The following is a 24,450-nucleotide window of genomic DNA, read 5'->3' as shown; positions in this document are numbered from 1 at the left end:
TTCCTCAGAGCAGGCTTTCCAAAGCCTCACATAGTACCTGGACATTCCTTAAGTAGCAATAATCACATCGTATTACCGTTATCTATTTACTTATCTGAGTCTTGTTACCCAGCACCTAAGAGAATGCCTAGCACACAGTAAGGCATCAGTACAAATTTGTTTAATTGATGAATGACTTATTCTTATAATGGGCAATTCAAAATTGAACCTCAGTGGTAGTATGAAGTAAATCTACAAGTCTGTCAAACTCTGGATGTTACATCATAAATGTCAAGGGTCTGCTAAAACAAAGGAGGGTAGGATGGAAGCATTCTCATTGGTATTATCATCTCAAATCCCACACAATGCAGCACAGAATATGGTCGAATCCATGCATGTGCATCACAGCAATGAGCAGGAAACTTGGAAATGCAGAAGCTCAGGCCCCACCTCAAGGCCACTAATCAAGCCTGACATTTTAATAAGCTCCCCAAGTGGTTCACCCGGTAAAGGTAAGTGAAATCCACAAGTGAATAAGCCTAATCAGCCCAATTTTTTGTTTCAGTTTTATTTCCCATCAGATACATCCTTAAACCTCCAAATTACATATGGAAGATGTCTGTGCTGCCTTCCTGGGGTAGAGCCTGATTGACTCAAAACTCACTAAGGACAGCTAGTAGAAACTGAAGGCATCTATGAATGGAATCAAGTGAAAAGTAAAGAAAAAGCTTAATAGCACTTTATAGATGTTTGAAGAGAAACTATTTACTGATGATCAAAATCTTATTTCATGAAACAGACACTGTTCCTTAACATCAAATACTATGGTTTCCAGAGAAACAAAGTTACTGCAAAAGTACTTCCTTATTTTCCATTCAAGTACTGAAGCTCGGTCTTTACCTTCTGCATAATTAAACCTGATGTAAATTAGTAAATAATGGATATTAATACTATCCTCTTACCAAATTTCTAAAGGAATGTCCTTTTTGAAGGGTTCTAAAAATTGTCAATTAGAATAACTTAACATTCCCTCCTCTAATATTTATTACAGGAAAGAAGTGCAGTCTGTTGAGCAAGTTGTAAGTAGCTATAAATAAAATATAGATTTTTTTTTTAAATCTGGGAAATCAATAACTTTACAACATACTCTTATGAAATGACTGGAAGAAAACATAATAACAAGCATGAATTGAAACTGAAAAGCCAGGTCATTATGCCAGAGTACTTTTTTTCTTTTTTGCAGGATGCTAATAAGAATTTGAAAATTCATCATTATGTAGGTCATTCTTAAAATATACTTCAGTGGGATTTTAAGGAACAAAATGTCTTGCCTGTGGATTCAATCTTATTAAGAGAACATTCAACAATAACTATAACTAAATTCAATATTCAGCAGGTCTCACTCAGACAAGTTCTTCGTATTTCATCTTCTCTTCATTCGTCACAAACCATTAAAATACCTTCCGCCCTTTAATAAAGCGAATCATAATACAGTAATTATATGAATCATGCTTTGATTTGAAGAAATCCAACAAGTGCCGATAGTTTGACAATGAAATGAATATACTTTGAAATGAAGAGATGGTTTGTTTAATTTCTTTCTCCTTAATTCAAACAAGATTTTGACATTGTAATCCCGCATGACTTCATCTAAAACCCACACAGCAAAGGACCAAAACTGAACTGTACATAATTTCCTTGAGAAGATAGCATATGGATAGGATTTCTGGGAATCACAACAGATTTGGCTACCCAACTTTTTTATACGTTTATGGAATCAAAACTCAACTTTTCTCCAAATGAATAATATCAATTCAGTGAATATTTTGTAAACAGTACCTAGTGTAACAAGTGTGGTGCAAGGATAAATCATAGAGTTCTGGACCTGATGTTACATAGCACATATTTCTAAGTGAGCAATTATACATAGGGAAAAAAAGAACAATATACATATACTGTAACAGTCACTTCAGAATGTCCAGGAGACAGTTCCATTACAGCCAGAGAAAACCCAGAGATATATATTTTTTAATCCTTAACTTTGCACCTTTTCATCACTTTGGCATGACCTAAGTCCAGATGAAGAACTTCTAATTCCATTTTTCCTTAAATACTAAGCTGATGTTATTGGGTGGCATATGCTTGGAATCATTTTAGTAATGAAACATTGCAGTAATCCATCTCAACTTCCTTAAATACTAGAAGATCAGTGTATGCTGTGGAACAGAGCGAGCTGATGTCATAGAATAGCTGAAGTTGAGGTGCACAGAGCAGCAGTATACTTGACTCTTACTTACCCTGTCTGCCCAATTATCCTATCTAATTTACTCTCCCTCCATACTGAAATGTACCAGTTCCTCAATGAGTATGAACCCAGAAATCAGAACATTATTTCCAAAACTGTGATTTCCATTTTCTATGTGCTAAGCAACTACTTTAATGAAGTTCAAGGTCTAAAGACAAAAATGCAGCCCCCATAAGCATATCCAGCACTCTAGAATCCATCACAAAAAGAATTCTAATACAGTCAGAAGAGTTGAAAAAGGAGTGTTTCCTGGTCTCTAGTCATAAAGGAAGTTGCCCTTATGTGCCTTCATGTTTATTTTAAATCCCACTGCCGAAACCTTTAATATGAATCTAGCATTATGGGCAGCATTCCAGAAAAATGAGATTTATATGGATGAATAAACTGGCATGTGTGATTTCTGTATTGGTCTAAATAAAGTCGATCTTTTTATGGGATTTATAAGTCATCACTTAGAAACTACAGTTGTACAGATTCATTAATTTACCCTAAAATACATTTTAGGAAACAGATTATATTCCTCTAAAGCAATTACGTGACACTTATTATTCCATAAGCATAGCAAGTTTCTTATATTTTAAGGAAATATTTCAAGGCAAATTTAGAATTTAGTTTTATACAGAAACAATTGTAGAAGAAATAAAAAGGCTTGGAAATGACTGTTTTCGATTTCTTTAGTTAGAATTCCATTTTCCCCATGCAGATCATGCCTAATAAGTTTTATTTACCTATTCCTACAGTAAAACATATATGTACTTCATAATGCTGATGGTTTCCTACAATTACTGTTAAATATTTATCAAATATTTCTTGATTTGGTAGCAACATAAAACAAAAACATTTATCTGTCTGAGATATGTGAAATTGTCTTTGAATATCTAAAGAATGATGTATTTGAGGGACCTTTAAAAGTAACATATGTGCAAATAGTCTCTTGGGTGGCCCCATGATGCCTCTTATGGTCTTTATGTTCTTGTGTAGCCTCCATCGGACTTCCTTCCAAAGAACAGAATAGAGCAAAGAAGGATGTCATTTCATGATGGCATTATGTACAATTATAACATCCATCTTGCCATGAACCCTTCCCTCTTGTGGCTTTAAAAAAGCAAGCTGCTCCACAGAGGGACACATGGCAATGAATCAAGGGCAGAATCCAGCCAACGGGCCGCAAGTATCTGAAGTCCTCAGTTCCTCGGTCAGCAAGGCACATGCTCTGCCAACAACCACAAGGGCTTTATCTGATGTTCTCAGATGAAGAGTAGAGTTGAGTCTCAGATGAGGCCCCAGCCTGGAGCACACCTTAACTGTGTGCTCGCTGAGGACATACATAAGCCATGTCCAGACTTCTGACCCACAGATGTTGTGAGATAATAAATGTGCGCAGTTTTAAATCTCTATGTTTGTGGTAATTTGGTACACAGTAATAGATAACTAATACAACAGAAATCCCTCCTTTTTTTTTTCTTTTGCAAAGCAAGAAAAATAAACTCAAGCTGTTTCACTTCAACTTACACTTCAAAAAGAAATCTAATGCATGATTTCATTTTTGGAATAATCCACGGAAAACGGCAACCACTCCATTGAATAAAAAGTCTAGTAAGTCATTCTGAAAACTAGTTGGTGCTTTCATGACAATTGCTCACCTCTTCATATTCTACCTAATGGTTAAATGATGCCACTTGCTACTGACTGTACCATACCTAGTTTTCTTTTGTGATTTCTATGAATATTATTAGCCTTTAACGCTTCCCAAAAATTTTCAGATAAATTGAATGTGCAAATTTGTGCAAATGCTGTTTACAATATTCCAAAGTTATGGCGAAGGTGCAAGAACAAAAAGGTGATATTATAACATGTTCATGAAACTGCAACTACTTTCTCCTACAGAATAGTAGAAACTCAGTGGATGAGAGAGTATCAGTATAATCTAACGCTTAAATGCTTTAAATGCACAGTAAATAATTCAGTTTCAAGAGGACCCATTCATTGTGGTTTCTTAGCTTTAAAAAAAATTTAAAATACAAAGATTTCAACAGAATATTCCAAATAATGCAGCCTTTAAAATTGCTTCTTTCAAAAATTTCAGCAGATATATTTTGATTGAACAGTTAATTTACATTTTATTTGCCACATAAGGATGCAACAGTGAAAGATGTTAGTAAAAAGCCAGTGAAAGAAGTAAGAAGTTGGTCTATCCTGAATTCCCAGAGGAGTGTGCTATATCCCTTCAGGGCACTGTTCATATATTCAGTGTCAAACTGTATCTTTTCACTTACATTGTACACAACCTGCTCACAGGTATTGTATCTTTTCATATGTCTCCTAATTCCTCAGATGATGAATTGTGCACAAGAGTCAATGCATGAGTATTTACTGCTAAACGAATTTAAAAATTCAATAAAAAAATGAGGCCACATCAGTTGTTTGTTGGGTTTTTTTTTTTTTCACTTTCATTAGTTTTATTCAATGGAATCTCTCACACAATGGAGAATCATTCAACAATTACTGAACCACATTTAGTTCGTTGCTGCCTAACATACCACCCAAAAATGTAGTTTAAAACAACAACCCTTTTATTACAGTCTAAGATGCTGTGGATCAGGAAGTTAAACTACATAAAGGAGGTAGCTTTTCTTCCCTCTAAAGAGTCTGCTGCTTGGAGAAGATCCGAGGGGTTCTGTGTGACTTAGAGTGGCTGGCATCTGACTCATCTGGAGGTTTCCCCCAGAAGTCTGAACCTGGCCTGGGACAACACAAAGTCTGGCTTTAACTGAGGCTGTCTACAAGAAAGCCCACCCTGACCTCTCTATATGCCTTGGGCTTCCTTATAGTGGGTTGGTCTGGGGGTACTTGAACGTCTTATATGATAGCTCAAACCCTCCAGAATATGTGTCGTAGAAAACAGGACTAAGAGTGCATGGCCATCTATCAGCTACCATGGAAGTTCCAGAGCATCACTTATGCCCCAGTCTTTTGTATGAAGCAGCCACAAGCATGCCTAGATCCAAAGGGAGGGCATGCCTGCACCCTCTTAGTTGGGGGAGTATCAAAAAAATACACAGAATAGACTTTCCACCAAAGCCCATGATTGGCCATTAGGGGTTGAGCCTCTTCCTTATTTTATTTCTAACACTCTAGATCATTTCATAATGTGAAGTAATAAGAACAATGTTTGGAAAGTATTATTTTAAAACATTTGCCTATGAACAATTTGAATTTTTGGAACTGTTTGAACTGTCTGGATGATTTCTCAGGTAATATAATAATTTTGCTGCTCTGAACATCCTAGTTAAATATCTGAATAAGATCTTGTAATAAAGAAAAAAATCGTCATTTTTATGGGAGGATTGATGAAAAAGTTTCCATTATGCTGTCAAATAGTCTCTCTTGCTTTTTTCTATCAAGTGGAATATTTTCTCTTTCAATCTCTTCCTGACTTTGATGCACTTCGATCAAGCTGCAGTATCCTTCCAGTTTCCTAAAATTCATAAATTCACCAGCAGAACCAAAAAGTGATATACTTTTCTGAAGTTTTCTAAATTTGGGAAGCAGCCTCGGATTTTAAAAATTGCTTCTCTGGAAAGGTTCAGAGATGAATAGCTGTTTCTTTCTTTAAGTGGCCAGATTAAGGACTCACACAGCCCCGCTGCGAGCTATGGAGTAATCACACTGCTGTTTCTGACTTTTCAAACCCATAATTACCCATAAAGAAGCATGTACAAATAAAATACTCTGTTTATAGTTCCCATATAAATACCTCTGTTGTTCAGTGACAAAGATATCAAACACCATATTTTATAATTATCTTACAGTCTACTGTATTTGAACAGAAAAACCATGAAGTTTTTGTAAGCGAGTTGCGGCATGGTCCAAATTTCAAGACTCTGAGGAAAATCTAATGTTCACTTATACGTTGAAAGTGGGACCATATGAAAAAGAAAATTTGTTGCCAAGGTTGTTTTCTTTCAGGAACACATTATGAGCACAACAGCTTTTGGATTAAGATATTTACATGGCTTTAATCTTGCTCTCATTCCTGTGCATGGGGGCGGGGGGAGTGGAAAGCAAGTGTTGTCCTGCATTTTCTCTCGTATTCCTTCCTTCCCTTGCTTTAATAATTACCCTGTTTATATATAAATTTCTTACTTTTTTTGCATGTCCACTTATGAGTCACACATGATGAAATGTCTGATTATTTATTCTTTTTTTAACTAGGTGCACTGTGGGATATCTTTTATCTCAGTGTCTAAATTACTGTTGCCATATAATAATAGTGCTCAGACTATCCAACAACAGTCTCCACTAAAGATCCATTTTTAGAAAGTAATATTCATTTGTCTCTATACAGTTTTTTTCCTATATAGTACATAAAATTTGTATAACAAAATGGAGTCACAGAGACAATGATTACAAATTAAATTATTAAAATGTTCTTATGCAATATCCTTTAATGCATCTGGATGACAATTATCATATCCACTGCAAATAATTGTTGTGATCATTCTGAGAAAATGCACGCGTTCTCTTCAGTGCCGATGCTTCTTTGGCCCCACTGATTCACCTGCTTATTCCACAACAAGGAACAGCAACCCTAGAGGACAACCCTTAATCATTTATTGGAGAAGTCAGAGGAACTTGGCTGGACAGCTGCTTGGGAAACTACCCTTAATAACTTATCATATTAAATGCATTATATATTATCATGGTATTTTTTAAAATGTAGGATGGGAATTGATTAAAATAGCCCAGAATGGAGACAGCGCTACACAGACAAGAGTAAACTGTAGTAACTGGTCAAAGGTAGAAAATGGGAACTCTCAAATATAATTGCATGTTTTCCTTGGTCTGTTGGTAGCATGAATTTAGCTACTTCATCTGAACCCATGTATTTCAAAGATCAGGCCATTAAGACAAATAAATATATTTGGATGATGATACGATTTTTTTCCCCTGAACTGTATGTATCATAAGTTAACTCTTCTACAATTCCTCATCTACCCTAGTCTTGACTTGGAAAAAAGGAAATTGTTGAGTGCCGTATAATGCCTTTAGCTGTACTATTTTAGTATTATTAATATAATCAAGTCATTAAAGAAACACACATTTGCACTGCTTAGCTTTTGCACTTTTCTGTTTAAAGCAGATGCCATGAGAAAATTAAACATCCGTCCAATTAATGTGCAACACTGGAGAAGTAAGCATCATTTCCTCAGTAGGGATGCATCATATTTTTGACAAAGATGATTAGCCCAAAAAGTTGAGTAACAAAACAGCATTTCAAATCTTTGGGAATCTGTATTTGTCTTAATTGTAGTTATTTATTGATCTTATTTTCCTTTTCCTGTGTGGACACAGCCAAGTGGAAGCAAGGAAAAGCTGACAGCACCAATACTCAAGCAGTGGAACGAAAGGACAGTGAACTCTCCAGCTAACACATCTGCAGTGCTGCCCATCTGGACCACGCAACAGCGACAAAGACAGATGGCCTCGTCAGTGTTAAAACTTGCTCTTGTGACTAAGACCTTTAAAAAAAAATCTCTGCCTTTATGAAATTGAGAAACATCAAAAAATTTTTAATTCCCAAAGCTTTAAGGAAACATTTTAGATTTCTATTATGAAAAAGTTCAAGTTCTTAATATGAATGTAAGATTAGGGCAGCCCAGGTAGCTCAGTGGTTTAGCGCTGCCTTCAGTCCAGGCGTGATCGCAGAGACCCAGGATCGAGTCCCACATCGGGCTCCCTCGCTGTGTGGAGCCTGCTTCTCCCTCTGCCTGTGTCTCTGGCTCTCTCTCTCTCTCTCTCTCTCTCTCTGTGTCTCTCATGAAAAATAAATAAATAAATAAATAAATAAATAAATAAATAATCTTTAAAGAAAAAAAAAAAAGAAATGTAAGATTAAAGACAGGACTATAAATACCAAGAGATTTTGTTAACTTCCCTCAGATTTTGAAGTATTTGAATTTAAGAAAATTATTTGTCAAAGACCAAATCAACAAACAAGAAAGTTCATGTACTCTTATAGTAAGTATGCTTGTTTTTGAAAAAAAAAAATGATAGATAGATAGACAGATAGATAGCCTCCTTTGACTCTTGGGAGGTAAAATAGTGTATCATACATGATTGACCTATTTCATCCATTAAGTTATAAGAACAAAAAATGTCAAAATACCTAAAGAGTGGATTTATTATCTTAATAATCTTAACCAATAAACTGAAGAGGGCAATCAAGTCCATGGTTAAGCAGGTGAAAACACAATGTATATTTATCATTGAAATCAAACTATGCCCACAAGGATTTTGTTTACTCAGACTTGAATTCCTTCTTCTTCATTGGAATTTTTCAGACACATTGAATAAAAATGAAAAGTTAAAAAATTCTAAACCAAAGTGAAATGGAAGGATTCATTTTTCCAAAGTGACTTTTAAAATTCCAATATATAGTGAGACACTTCATGAGACAAACAGAACGTATCTGAAACTTGTCATAATTGGCCAACCCTCCACAAAGCAGATTGGTTGCAGAGACTCAGAGCTCCAGTGACCAGCAAGATCATTCACATTTGCATGTGGTCTCTTTCCCCACGACTTCCCTTGGACTTGGGCTGAGGCCATGGTGTCAGAAAGCACAGGTGCCCCACACTGTCTTGCCCAATGGCTCCTGGCTGTCAGCCCAGTTTTCACTACGGGGAAGGAGAAATCCTGTTTTTAAGTGGTTTAAGATTCAGATCGCCCTTCTTAAAAACATTTGTTTCTCTTCATACAGACGATCACAGGTTTTATCTAAGTAGGGTCTCTATGATTCCCAAGGTTAAACATAAAACAGTGCTTTTAAAAATGCCCCTATGGAAACTAAATTCAAGATCTCTATCAGGCAGCTGATCTGAACTAGAAGGACAGTTTTGATTAGAAGCTAATTACTAGATTAGAAGGACAAACTTGTCAATGTTTTCTACGAGCTCAGTGTCTAAATAGTAGGACAAGTGGCGCTGCTGTGCGGTAAGAAGCAATCATCTCCTTTCAGAGTGGCTTCAGCTGAGAAGACGACTGGCCAGCTACATTTTACTATCCTGTAAAATGCTCTGCTCCTCCTCTCAGTGTTCCCTCAAATTAGATAGAAGTGCCCCTATCTCAAAGGATCCGAGGGAACAGCAATTTGTATCTTGGCCATTCTAACTTTTAGGCCCCTGTTTATTCCCCACACAAAGCTGCTGCAGCAACAAGAAATCTGGATGAAGTGTGTTGTGTTTCTTTTTATGTGCCAAAGAACTTTACATTCCATCTATTCCCACTACTTCCCACCCATAATCCCAACCCTTAAAAAAAAAAACAAAAATAAAAAAACAACTAGACATGAGCAACAATTTATGGCAGAGTGGACAACGTAATATAATAACTAAATTAAACCTCTGAGATTAAGCTACTAGGTGTAAACTCTGGCTACACCACACCTACTGTGAGAACTTCAGCATCATATTCTTTAACCTCTCTAACTCTTAGTCACTGTCACCCTATTTGCTGAGAATGCTAGTTTTGTCCATGATGTTGGACTGTTGTGGGAAATAAGATGCTTGCATCACCAGAATAGGGCTTATTTAAGGTAAAAACCTAATAAATATTGAGTACCATTCTACAAGAGTGGGGAATTTTATACAGCAATTTTGCTTCTGGTAATAATGTCCCCAAAGAACCAGATACGGGGTGAGTTAATGCATGAAAAGAAGCACTGCAAAACCAATAGAGAAAGCAACTTTTAAATTTTCAATATATATGGAGACACTTCATGGGACAAACAGAACGTATCTGAAACCTTTTAATTGACCAACCCTCCACAGAGCAGATTGGTTGCAGAGACTCACAGCTCCAGTGGCCAGCAAGACCATTCACATTTGCATGTGGTCTCTTTCCCCACGACTTCCCTTGGACTTGGGCTGAGGCCATGGTGTCAGAAAGCACAGGTGCCCCACACTGTCTTGCCCAATGTCTTGCCCACCTTCTTCTACCCAGTCTGACCATGTGCTGAGTCGTGTGTGACAGTCTATTACAGGAAAGGATATGCTTGTAATCAGAAGATAATGAGTGTTTCTGCAAATCAGCAAAAACAACAAAAAAATTCCTCTATCGTCTAACTCCATTCCTATACATCTTCAGGGTAAGCATATGTAGTTGATTCATTCTTTTTTAAAGTTATTCAGACCAATAACAATATAAACAGGAACCAGAGAAATAATTTAACATTGATATTGTCAGGACTTTCATTTTTTTTAAAGCAAAGTATTACTATGAGTGAGGTGCTAGGCTAGGAAAACAGTTATATTTTCTGTGTAAGAAAATTTTTCTTTGACAGAGATTAGCAATAAGCACAAGCTCACTGTGTAAACCTATCACTTCTGGGTGCCTCATCTTATGCCAAAGGCTGTTGGATGGGATATTTACAATCATCTGGTCAACCTGCAACACACAGGCAGGATGTCCTGTAGGGTCATGGCAGATAACTCCCATCCCATTTGTACATCTTCTGTAGCAATGTGCTCTGATTTCCTCAGGCAAGTTCTTCCATTGTACCCTTTAATAGAACACTCTTCCCTATAGGGAGTAGAGATATTCCTGCATAAAACACCTATGTATAGAGCCTCATTCTCACCCTAGAGCCACATAAAGTACTGGATAATAAGACCCCCCTCTCCCACACGCTGATTTTTATCTAGTTAAAGAATCTTGCTGTGTCACCCCGTGTCTTCTCTTTCTCAGGGTAATCATGTTCCCACATACGGAGCATAGCCTAGTCTTCTCCTCATTCAGTCTTCTATGTCGTGGCACCTGCCATGTTTGCCTTGTCTACTAGCTCAGGTTCAATATCAAAAAAATCTTTTACCTAAACTTCCTCTCACTCCCCAATCAATAAAAATATTAAGTGTGGCTGAGTGGGTAAATGTGGGTCAGAGCAGAAAATAACAGGGACACAAAAAACAAAAACAGAGCCAAATATTTAGAGGGCGGGGCAAAGGGCCTTATCTTTTAAAATAGATTTTGAAGGCATGACTTTGCAATGCCTTACAAACTACCTAACACAGAACCTTCCCCAAGATTTATCTTTTTAACCAAGAGACGGAAGATCATTATAATGGTTTCTCCAAATGTCCTCTCAAAAAATTGCATAAGATGGCTCAAATCCTTCTGGGGTAACCTAAGGGAATCCACATAGTCCAAAGCCGAGCACATTAATTAAATTAATTTTTAATCTAAAATAGAGAAAAACTTCAAGCTTTAAGAATGGAATGTTTTCACTCCGGCTGAACTTATGTTTTCCGATAGCATTGTTCAATAATTTATTCACCTTTCTAGAGAAGCATGTAGAAGTAATAAAACTGAGAATTTTATCAACCAAGACGCAAAGTCTGCTTATAAAACTCTTGTAAATGGGTATTGTTTCCCAGACAATTTCGATGCGATCTCAAGTGAAGACTATGTTAATTTTATAGATTTTTTCATGTTTTTCCCCCTGTGGTTTTTAATGAATTGTTACCCATTTATTGGGCATCATCAAGCCTTAGGTTGGATATAATAATATGTATGGAGTCTCCTGATTTCTTCCTTGTAACCATGTTATAGAAGAGATACTAAAATCCCAATTTTAAGTAACTAGGGTGATGTCACTAACTAATAAATGGTGAATCTGAGGGCTGAATCCAGGCTATCTTCAATTGTCCTTTTAATAATTTTATGACATTCTCTATTAGGTTTAAAATTACTTTTTATTTCTATTTCAATATTTTTAAAAGAAATTCTATAAAGAGATAGCTATATTTAATTTGGTGGGTTAATACACGATTAATTATACAATTAAACCTCAGCCCAACACATTCCTAAAGAAAGTATTTAGAGTAACATGTATTATATAATTGTTGCTATTTACAGTCATTATTTTGTATTATTTGAAAATGAATTTCCTACTTCATTTAAGCATATTCAAGGCACTTGACGGGATGAGCACTGGGTGTTATACTATATGTTGGCAAATCGAACTCCAATAAAAAAAAATACCAAAAAAAAAGCATATTCAAGATGACAAATGCTTTTTATTTTCTGAAATCCTGAAATTAAAGCATTTATCCTGTTTAAGATATAACAAAATAAAGGATCTGAGTTGTATAGCAGAATGCACAGATACAACCTCTCTTCCTCCCCAAGGCTAAGAATAGATGGGAGCCCATCACCTTTTCTTTGGGATCTGGTGCCTCCACTAATTTTTTTTCTGAATCTGGTACTTTCTATCTCATATTCCCATCGGGGTCCTAGATCATAATCTACAAATATCCTCAAGTTTACTTCAACATAAAATATTTCTTTAAATTCACATCTCCCTTGGGTAGCCTGGGCGGCTCTGCAGTTTAGCACCACCTTCTGCCCAGGGCATGATCCTGGAGACCCAGGATCAAGTCCCACATCAGGCTCCCTGCATGGAGCCTGCCTCTCCCTCTGCCTGTGTCTCTCCCTCTCTCTGTCTCCTCTCTGTTTCTTCATGAATAAATAAATAAAATCATTTTAAAAATAAATAAATAAATAAATTCACATCTCTCCACCTGTTCCTTTCTCTTTCTCTTTTCTCTCCTAAGGAAGAGTCATTAAGACTAGTCTTTATCTCAGCTCCAACTCATTCCTTAATCCATCACAATTTGACATCTCTCCCTGACAATCTATTGAAACTACTCTTGTAAGGTCGACAAGAACTAATGGCCAAATCCAGTGACCTACGCCTAGGCTTCATCCCGCATGTCCTTTCTGCAAGATAAGACACTCCTGACTGATTCTGCATCTTTCTTAAACTCCTTCCCTTTACCCTTCAGATTATCACATTCCCATGATTCCTTCTCCCTTCCCTCTGCCTATTCTTCTCCCTCTCCTTCTCTCTTGTATATTCATCTCCCACTCCCATTTTCATTCTCCCTCATATCTTCACTCATTCCTTGTGCTTCTCGGTCTCCTTTCCTGGTCCCTTTTCTGCCCAAAACTTTAGATGTTGTTCTTCTTTAGGATTCACCTTTAACCTTCTTTCTATATAATTTGTTTTTGTTAGGTCATCTAATCTCTGTCCACAGCTTCCCACATCAAACCTCCATGTGGAGAGTGAGCTTCACAACCAAACTTCCTCAACCAACTCACATGGCATGCTATCTGCTGGATATCTTCTGCTATCATTATCTACAAAAATGAACTCCTTGTTTCTTTCAATGATGTCAATCCCAACTTGTTCTTTCCTCTATTTCTTTCAATGGTATCAACATCTGTAATCTCACCCTTTATACATCTTGAATCATATCCTTCCTCTACAGTTGGTAAGATTGGACTGAGAAAAGTCTCTGGAATTGGCCTTTCTTCTCCACTTCCATGGCCCCTGTCGTCATTTAGAATTTTCTGCCCAACATGGTAGCCACTAGATCCTGGGCTATTTAAATTTAGGATAATTAAATTTAAATAAAATTTAAAATTCAGATCTTCATTCATCCTAGCCACATTTCAGCTGCTCAGTAGCACACATAGCTTGGGGCTACCATATTGGACAGGGTGGAGAATAAAAAACATTTCCTTTATCATAGAAAGTTCTGTTGGAGAGTACTGATTTGGAGCCATCCTATTACCCCTACAGAAGACAGCATATTCTGAATCGGTCTCTCTGGCATTACTTCACCCTCTCCCAACCTATTGTCACATTGCTGCCAGAGCTAATTTTTGAAAAAAAAAAAACAAAAAAAAAAAACAAAGCTTCCCAAATGAATCCCACTCGATTAAAATTCCTCTCTGATATTTCTTCACACAGAAAATAAAATTCCTAGGCCTTAGCAGGGGATATACAGTCCTTCACAATGGAGCACAGACACCTCCCCAGAGCTATCTCCCACAGCAAGATCTTTAACAGTCATTAAATTACGTGAAAGTATGTGCGGGCTAATCATACTAATCTTCCCATTCTTTGGTATGTTGATAAAGCTCATACTAAAAGAAAAAGAGAAAATGCATTAAAGTAACAAAGTGAACATGATCTTTTTTTTTTTTTTTTTGTGAACTTGATCTTTAACACTCTGCTCAGCTGTTTGACCTTGGAATAGTTAACTTTCTGTCCTCGCTTTACTCATCGATAAAATCTGTGATAATATTACCTCATATAGAAATGATGTAAAGATTAAACGAATTAGACAAGTTTCTGACTTCTAATAAGCTCTAAAGGTTATTAAACTGCTACTGCTGAAGCTTGTTCCAAGCACTTAAATCTATGAGTGATTCAAATCATTTTCTGTGAGAGCTAATACATTGTCACGATCAACCATTTACATCTTAGTTCAATCTTCTTTTCAAATAAAGTCAGTGATGGTTTAGTAAGAAAGAGACTGATCATTTTTGATGACAGTAGAGATGCAAAGAGTCCTGAACTTTGGGCTTCCCATGAGACACAGGCCTTGGAAATGCCACTTCTAGATGCCAGGAGACTCTGCCAGGTGATAAGAAGAAGGTACACTGAGAGAAAAGTAAGAAAACCAAGGAATCTTTATACACAGTTTTGACTAGAGCCCATTTTCCCTCCTGTGCAGGATGGAGGAGCTGACATACAGAATCCCCATGCATTTCCATAGAACTAATTGTTGCATTCACCTATCACATACTATGTGTGAATATGCTACTGTCACTGCTAAAATCAGTAACAGTGTTTAAACAGATATTAAATTTCTATTTTTGCAAGACTTTTTTTTTTTACCATCTGTGGTAACTTATACAACATTTTGTTTATAAATGATTTAATGTAGAAACCGACTCCTGAGAGGTGATTGGAGGTGGGGGAGGGATCAACTATTACCTTTTAACACTTTCAACAGCCAAGAAGGAAATATTTTCATGTATTCCGATACAGTACATACTATAAATCAGTAACCAATTATTACAATAAAGGCAAATGTTAATCATCTTTTGTTTTCAGTTTTAAGGAAGCAGAGTAAATTTACATTTCATTAAAGAAATTCCATTATTTCATTGTAATATCATCTAATTTTTTCTTAGATTAAAACTTAGATTTAATGTTTCACAGTAACTTATTATCTAAAATGTTATAAAATAAAATATTATTCGTATTATAATCACTTCCAAACAAAATAATAAGATCCTCTTAAAACTAATTCCTAAACTAAGCTTTGTCATAATCTGTAACTACTTAGCTTTTGTACTTTAAAAAAAAAAACTGTATGAATTTCATGTAGTTATCATACTAATATAGAAATAAGTTTTAAAAATATGTCTCATCATTACAATTAAAGGAAAGTAAAAAAAAACAATTAGTGACTTCCTAGGATTAATAAAGTGAACAGATGAAGAATAGGACAGAATCATGCAAAATATTATGAAAAGCAAAAGATTTTCTCTTAAAACCAACCATGTACTTTTTAAAAAGTCTAAATTTTGGCCATTTATATAGACTAAAATTAGAGACAAAAATAAGGCTGGAGCTCCTCTAATCTAATACTTTATCAGTCAGGCTCAGAAAGACGATCATTCAGTTTCTGCAGTCATATTATCAGCCCGTTACCAAACAGAAGTATGATGACTCAGTTCTACCTAAAAGAAAGAATAGTCACAGCCAAAGCGCCCTCCTTAAACATTCAAGACTCTGGTCTTCTGAATCCACCTCCTTCTCTCCGCGTTCTCTTTGGTCATATCCCTTAAAACTTTCATCCAGTTGGTTCACTTTTCATCTACTTCCTCATCCTAGTTACTATATATTTGCTCCCTGCCCTCTGGCTATGTTCTGTTGCTTCTACAACTTTTCAAAAATATCTGAGTTCCATTCTCATCAGTTGAGCAAATGAGATTATTATGTATTATAGAAGCACAGGAACTAGAAGGTCCTTGCATTGGAGCTGTCACTGTCAAATAGAACAGTGGTTCTCAACCTTTGCCACACACGAGAGTCACCAGGGAAACTGGAGATCCCAAGCCAATAACACAAGCCAAACCAATGAAATTCCTTAGAATCTCTTTCGGGACTAAGAGTTTCTTCAAAGAGTCCCCCAGGATATGCCAATGTGACCCCATGGACCATTGATCTAGACTAAATGTTTACTGATATTGAAGAAACATCTTGCAGTATAAATCAATATAAAATAAATGACAAAAAATGTTTGGTGCTGAATTAATGTGTTTTTGATATAGAAGATGAGATGAAGATTTAAACAGGCAACTAAGAATTGAAATTAAGCAATAGGTCAGATAATTCAAACCAAAATGTTTTCTTCTTTGAAATAGCTATCTGTATATTTGTTCTTGCATATTCAATCTAGCAAGAAAATATATCTTAATGTATTATGATCTATATATGGGGAAGCCTGAGAGTCAAAGTGTTGTTTGATCTCCTTTCCTTCATATTTTAATTCACCTTGCATATGCAGACATCATCTTCATCTAATTAAAGTGATTAAACGAGTGTAAAACAGCAATTATTGAAACTTTGTGGTTATGCCCTATATAGCTGTCAATTTGACCCAGTTATAAGTTCAAAGTAAAAATATTCATTCTTTAGTCTATAAAACAACATTAAGATAAAATTTGGGTTGTTTCCTTATAAAAATAAAACACAGATCATAAATCAGTAGTTGTATGTGGAGCAAAAATATAATAAAAAATCTGGGTCATAAAAATGATTATGGTAGTGGCTTTGACCTTATAAATGGCCTTATTAATGGTTAAAGTGATCATCTGCATGGTTAGGCTGTTTGATTTTACAGATTTGAAAATAATAAAGTGGTTAAATATAAAAGAGTTGTATTTGTAGATGTATTCTACACTTTTGAACAGTGTCATAATACATACAATAGCACTTAACAGCAAAATAATATTTTAGTGGAAAGAATTGTTAAATATTTTATTTTCTTTTTAAAAAAACTATTTTTTAAGAATCTATAGTGCATGACACCAAAATAAATAAGAACTTAAGAAATGCCTTTTTTCCAAACTGCACATTATGTAACCTAAATTCCGTTACCAAACTGGTTACTGTTTGTGAGTGGTTCTTGCAAACAATGCAGAAAGCTTCAGGTATCACAACTGTCATATATGCTTAACCCTGGCAGGGTTACCTTTTTGGTCAGTGATTGTTAAATAAAAATAGGCAATAAAATCTGCTTTAATATGAGATTATAGAAATAAAAATATGAGAATGCTTATATTTGTGAGAGTATAAAGATTAGACTAAGTGCTGACAGAACTAAAATACAGAGGATTTAATGATTTATGTTAGAATCTAATCTCAAACCTGCTTTCACTAAGGTATACTAAGTAAATAAAGTTAGCAGTAACAAAAGTTCACCTGTTCACCCAGAAACTTATATTTCCTAAGTATCACAAGTTTTTATAATATACATCTTCAAGAACACTTAGGGGCTAAAGAATGGCATATTTAACAGAAGATTTTTATTTAGATAAAAAAACTCAGCAAATTAAAAACATGCATATGTAATTTTGTAACTTAGAATATTGTATTTTTTAATACCACCACCCAACTTGAAGGTTTTTACAGATTTGTTAGGTTCTTCTTAAAGAAGAATATCAAAAACATTATTTTGAACAACACTACAAACTACAGAGAAAAATTACTGTCATAATTTTTGCTACCTGATTTATTTAGTACAGCAGTTTGAATGCTATAATATAAATGATATATGCAATGGGTTTTGTTCTTTATTTTTTTATAAATTACTTCCTAGACAAATGTGTGTATTTCCTTAAAAAAAAATAAACCAGTTATTTTTTAGAATATTAGGAAATATTCTTGGATACCAATTTTTTCTATTATATGCTGCAATACAAACGCTTGCTAATGTAAATGTAAGCTGTATTTTATCTTTAATTACTTTGGACTCAATCAAGACATTATGATCGTATTAGATCAACATTAAGGGTTTGTTTTTGTTTGGTTTTTTTGTTGTTGTTTTGTTTTGTTTTGTTTTGTTTTGTTTTGTTTTTTGCATAATGGGCCAAAAAGCTTTTCAAGAAAGTTAAATAAAAATTAAATTTGATCTATTCTAATTTTATACATATACGCCATGTGTCATTTATCTTAATGAAGTGAAGATTATAAAACTATAAGGTAATAATACATGCCCTAAGTTTTAAAGCTTAGAAATCACTGCTTTAGTCATTTGATTATATATGGGTATGATAAAGTTAATATATTTCTCCTAGAATATGAATTATAACAATTTGTATAGCTAATATGACTAAATATATTCTACCTTTAGTTCTAAAATATGTTTATAAAGTATCAAAATTGCATCTTTTTCATGAATATATTACCAATGCAAGAAATATAATGCATTTACTTTTAATGTAACCTAGGACTTTGCGGCTACCATAAAACATGGAAAATTTTGCGTAGAATGTATATTTTGACAAGGTCCCTGATGATAATCTTCTTTTAATAAATGTAAGCATGTTTGAAATAACTGTATTTAGAAAGAATTCAGACACATCCTTCAAATGTGTACAAGTAGCATTTTTAGCCATGTAGTATAATTTGTATGTGGATATGTTTGTGACTTTTGGAGAATCATAAAGACATCATACATTAAACTAAGGAACCAAATTCTCAACTTATGAGTTATTAGCCAAAAACACTGACACCTTAAATTTGAAACTGTAATTTTTGAAAACAGTTATTATGGAATAAATGTCAAATTGACAAATCAGCCAAAATCACACAACCAAGAAATGGCTTACAAGACATCATGGGTAATAAATTCTGTGTTATGGCAATGAAAAATTCAAATGTCTGTATTTATTTTTTTTAATGTCTGTATTTAATTTTCTATGTGAGGAAGAAATCTTGCTAAAAAGGATTTAATATTTTTATAATATGCCTTTGTGTGTACAGGTGATGATGATTCTTTTATAAAGAAACACAATACAGAAGTAGCTTATAATATGATAAATTAGTTTAACCTACACTCTACCTTACAGCTATGATAATATAAATATCAAGTTGAGATTTATTTCAGGTCAAGGTGAAAAGAAACATTAATATATATTTAAAATCTGGGCATTTGAACAAAGATATATTAGACATGTTTATTTGAAAATATGGTGCAGTCTATTGGCAATGGAGACTATCTTTTAAATACTGAATCTATACAAATTGGAATTACTAGAAATTTCTATAAAAGTTTGCATTCAGAGAAGCAAGCAAATTCATATTATTACAAGGTGCCATTTTTAAACATAACTATACTGAAGCCCTTGTATCCTTTTTTATTAGTAGTGGAATTAGTGTCCTTATCTTTACAATTCTGATGCAACATATCTTGTCAACATAAACAACTATGCAATAAACATTAGTCATTAACTTCTGCCATTAAGAATAACTTTGATCTCCAGGCATGAGTTACTGTGGTATGGTTAAGAAAAATAGGTAGAAAGTTTAAGATCCGTTTATCTAGTGAAGTAGCATTCCAAATTAATGTTGTAAACTCAATATTACTATGCGCAAAGAAGATATGTTTCTGGTCTTTTAAAGGATGTTGACAAAGCAAGTTTAGTTTGAGTTTAGCTTAATTGTCAAAAGCACAAGTGATCAAACCAAAGTAAAATACAGCTCTTGAACTATGTTCATTTTAAACAGGTATCTTTTAGCACAGTTCTCTTATCAAAGTATCTCAAACCTTTGATCCATATTGCCCTTCATTACATTTCCCCAATACAAAGTGAGGCAGAAGAGAGACGGTTGTCCTGTTCTTGTGTGGGGGAGTAGTGAAGAGAAAGGAAGAGAATGTGGTGTATTATTTCTTTTAAAAAGCAATACTATTTTATTGTGTTGTTTAAGAAATTACCCTTGGAATGAAACATAAAGGCTTACTGAGTCTCTGTCATCATTTCTTTCCTACTAAAAGGTCACTGCAGTATCTTCATCTTCAACAGATCTCAGGCAAATCTCATTTCAGCACCATGGACAGGAACACTCCTATTAGCACATGCACCCAGGATTACATTGACGTTTCTTGAGAAACTTGGATTCTCTTTTCCTTTGTCAATCAGCAAGGATTATACCCTTTATTGTATTCAGCAGGAAGAGGTTGAATATAATACACATTATTAAAGAGTTCGGTATATTTCATTCACAGCATCTAGCACTTGCCATTCAGCCTTTCTGAAGAGCATCCTGAAAACTAAAGCTAATTACATAAGATGTCTGATAAATAAGCTAACACTCATCTTCGATCACCAGATACTTAATTAAAACTTTCTACTTGTAGTGAGTCTCCGATCAATTATTACACAATTGTCTAAGAGAACACCAGGAACTTCTGGTGAATAAATATGCTTAGGTAGGCCTCCACACTTTGCAAACAACCAGAACTGCCCCTGTAAAAACAGGTAAAACGCTTTTTCATCTTCCTGCATAAACAACTACAAACACTTTCTATTGTCCCTCTGGTCAACCAATTTAATAATGTCACTATCAGAGAAATCATGTGTACAGGTCCATAAGCCAAACCATACACGCCTGTCGCTGAGTCTGGTTTTATCTGGGGTCATCAGTATGCAGTCCCATGTCTGTCTTCCTAGCAAGCTGCATCCAAATTCCTTTTTTTTTTTTAAAGGGAACAGAGTTTGAACCAATTGCATAGCTGTAAGAGATAGTTAAGCAACAGCTTTATGAGCTCAGAACACCAGGGTCTTCCCTGAGCTTCCAAGGATTCTCAGAAGAAGGCACCAGTCCACAAGCGATCCTCGAGGCATTCCCAACTCAAGCAGCAAGTCAGGCCCTTATAACCACAAAAACAACTGAAGTAACAAAACCAGCGTCAAAAAAAAAAAAAAAAAAAAAAAAAACAATTTTTTTTTTTTTTTTTAAAACTCCAGAAGACATCTTGGCCAAACGCACACAAGACAGAAAAACGCAAGATGGGAGAGGGGAGAGAATCCCCTGTTCCTACCTTACAGTCCTCAGGACACGATTTCACCGAGTACTCCTCCGACTGTAAATATTTATGGAGCACACTCTCAAACTCTTCGTATTTCTCCTGAGCGTGGTGGTCGTAGTCTTGGTAAGCCTCGACGCACTGCCTGCAAGTGGTCATCTCGCCGCCCTCCTTGAGCACCACATCCAGACTACAGTTCAAAGTGTTGGGACTGGACAACCCCGAGAACAACTCCCAAAGTGTGTAGGAATTACAAAACGAAAGGTAAAAATCCGACAAGTTCCAGAGCGGAGTTGGATGCGTCCCCCTCACCTGCTGCTCCTCCCCCGCGGCCGCCACCCCCCGACTCCAGTTCCTGGCGCACACTGCGTCCGCGCTCTCCACCGTGAAGCACTGGCCCGAGGAGGCGCCCTGGGGGTAACAAGTCTCCAGGCGCCACACGGGCTTGGCAGAGTTTCCTAGAAAAAGAGCCTTGCTCCGGTTGTTTTTGCCTCGGTTGCCCTTGCCGCCGCCGCCGTCTGCCGGGGAGGGGGGCAGGGTGGGGGACGAGGAGGCGGAGAGGAGTCTGTGTGCCTGGGCGGCGGGCGAGGACTCCCCCATGCTCGCCAGGAGCGCGGGCCAGGAGGGCTCCTGCTGCCGCTGCCGCCGCTGCTGCTGTCGCTGCTGCTGTCGCTGCTGCTGCTGCTGCTGCTGCTGCTGCTGCTCCTTGTCCCGGGTCCGGGTCAGCTTGGCCTCGGCGCAGAACCACAAGTGATCAGAGAGCAGGACTGTGAAAAACAAGAGAGATGCCAGAGACAGTCGCCATTTCTGAGCCCTCTCTGAATCGATGAACGGTTTCTCGTTCTCCCGGGGTGCTGCCAACCAGATTTTTAAGCCGTCGTCATACTGCCGACACATCCAGGCACCCCTGGTCATATTTTGGGAACGCACAGCCCTGGCCGACTCCACCGTGAGGGCTCCTGTGCCGCTGTCACCACAATATGCATTGACTTAAAGGGTTTAATTTCCTTATCCCCTCCTCCCGGTTCGTGTTCTCTCTCTCTCTCTCTCTCTCTCTCTCTCCCTCTGGTCTCTCTCTTTTTGCCTACATAAATATTACCAGCTTTGGAGGAAGATCTGACTTGCTCCCGACCTAGTCATAAGCCGACCCCATCCTCTGTAGAGTAGAAAACAATAATGGAGAGAGAGAGAGAGAGAGAGAGAGAGAGAGGAGGAGGAGGAGGAGAGGCAGCCGGAGGAGGCTGGGGCTGGTGGCCGGTGGTGAGCTGAGTGCAGGAGGTGATGCTGGTGGAGGTGGCGGGGCGGCTGGCGCTGCTCCTCTCACCCAGGCATGGTCACAGCGCGGGTCCCCATGGCCCTGCTGAGGGCAGCCCGCTCTCCCCTGCCAGGGGCATGCCGCGTCTCCGCTGCCCACTGACGGCGACCGGAGCGCCTCCCCAGCTCCTCTCCTCCTCCTCCTCCTCTTCCTCCTCCTTCCTTTCCTTCTCCGTGCTCTCTCCTCCGCCTGCTCCTACTTCTCGCTTGCGCTCCCCGAGTCCGGAGCCTGGGCAGCCGCCGCCGGCAGGGCTCTCCCTCCCCCCCACCCCCCACCCCGCGCTCCAGCCGCCGCCGCCGCCGCCGCCGCCGCCGCCGCTGCCGCAGGTCTGCCCGCGGGCGCCGCCGCCGCCGGGCTCCGACTGCTGACGCCGCCTCCCCCGGACCTCGGGGCCGAATCGCCTGGGCTGGGCCTCCCGAGAGCCACAGTCATCTTCAGTCCCCGGCTAAGTTGCCGCCATCTTCGTCCTGGAGAAACACTTTTTTGGGGGGAGCACTGGCTTTTGCGTCATCTCCTCCCGCGCCGAAACCTCTCCATCCTGGCGCAGTGGCACCGGGCTGGGCCCCGGCGCAGCGGGCGAGGACGCACGCGGGCCGCGGCGGAGGGGGCGGCTGTGCCCGCGGGCCCCGCCTGGGCTTCTGCGCGCCCGGCGCCCGCCCCACCTTTCGGTTTTCCTCTTTTCTGTTGCCACTGGTCGAAGTCAGCGTGCGGCCCGCACGGCCGAGGATGCTGGCTGATGCCTACAGCATCTCCGGCTCCCACTCTGCCTCCGGAGAAAGTCCGAGCTGCGGGAGGGCGGTTCGAGGTTTCCAGCGGGGCGAGGGGCTGTGCTGCCTTCTGGCAACTAGGCAATGATGGACTTCGCGGGAAAGGATGGGGGACGGGGGAGTAGACGCGAACTGGCTAGGGAGGTCCCTGCGTGTGCCTAGGGACCCCCAGAGAACTGCGGATCGACAGCTCCCAGTGTGTCGAATTATTTTGTCAAATGATTTCGGCGTTTGGAAGAGATGGTGTGCGCGCAGTGTGCATCTCCATCTACAGTTGTGGCTGAATGTATTACAGCGACACAGTTCACATCCCAAGTAATAGGAGATTGGGAGCAACCTCACATTCTTAGGGGAAAACCGTTAAGAAGACCTCGGCCGTGGGGCGGGGGGCAGGGGGGTGTCACAGCCTTGCTCTCTGCTCCGGGCTCGACGTCTTGACCGCGGAGTATTCTTCCTCCCATCTGGAGCATCCCAACCTCCCGTGACCCCCACTCCGACGGCCTGCACCCCAGCCCCCACTGAGTGGGGCTGTGCCGCCGCTAGGACTTCCGCAGAGCGGGCTACCGGGGTGCCCAGGAGGCAGCCGCTGCAGTCCGAGCCTCTGGTGCCCCTTAGCGTCGGCTCTCGGAGTTCCGAGAACGGAAAGCAGCAGACGCGCTGGGGAAATCGGGGGTCCCCTCGATCTCATCGCGCAGAGCGATGCTGTGGGCAAAGGTCTCGTTTTACCCGAGGACCCTGCCCGCTCCCCCCCTCACTCCCACCCGAGCTGCGGGAGCAGGAGGCTGCGCCGAAGCCAGCTCCCCGGTGCGCGCACCCCGAGCACAGCGCTGTCGGGCTCTCTCTAGCTGTCGCTTTGGGCAGCGGTTTGCTCCACCCCAGCCACTCACTCTGTCAGTCTCCCTCCTCTGCTTTCTAATGACCCAAATACTCTGTCCGGTGCACATTCACGTGGGCAATACTAGGGTGCCATTGTTCCAAGTAAATATCCTAGGGAACCAAAAGGATGGATCATCATCATGCGTCTTCACTTTCCTTCCAGAGGCGCTGTGAGCGTTGAGACACGAGAACAGGGTAGGGTATCTCTTAAAATGGCAAGGCGAAAAACATAATGGGCAGGATTATAGACATAAA

General features: G+C 38.6%; 1 protein-coding gene across 2 annotated transcripts in view; it reads right to left on the bottom strand.

Moving 5' to 3' along the window:
- NALF1 (NALCN channel auxiliary factor 1) overlaps positions 1-23,067 on the bottom strand; it is a 637,440-nt gene extending 614,373 nt beyond the window's left edge. For both annotated transcript variants that reach the window (XM_041730890.1, XM_041730891.1), the window contains exon 1: positions 21,253-23,067. In XM_041730890.1, coding sequence (XP_041586824.1) covers positions 21,253-22,152 — 900 coding nt within the window. In that variant the 5' untranslated portion in view covers positions 22,153-23,067. The remainder of the gene's footprint in view (positions 1-21,252) is intronic.
- Between the last annotated feature and the right edge of the window lie 1,383 nt (positions 23,068-24,450).

Source organism: Vulpes lagopus, chromosome 16, assembly GCF_018345385.1.
Source record: "Vulpes lagopus strain Blue_001 chromosome 16, ASM1834538v1, whole genome shotgun sequence".
Lineage (NCBI taxonomy): Eukaryota > Metazoa > Chordata > Mammalia > Carnivora > Canidae > Vulpes > Vulpes lagopus.
Note: the sequence above shows the minus strand (reverse complement) of the source record. Positions and strands in the feature narration are given on the sequence as shown.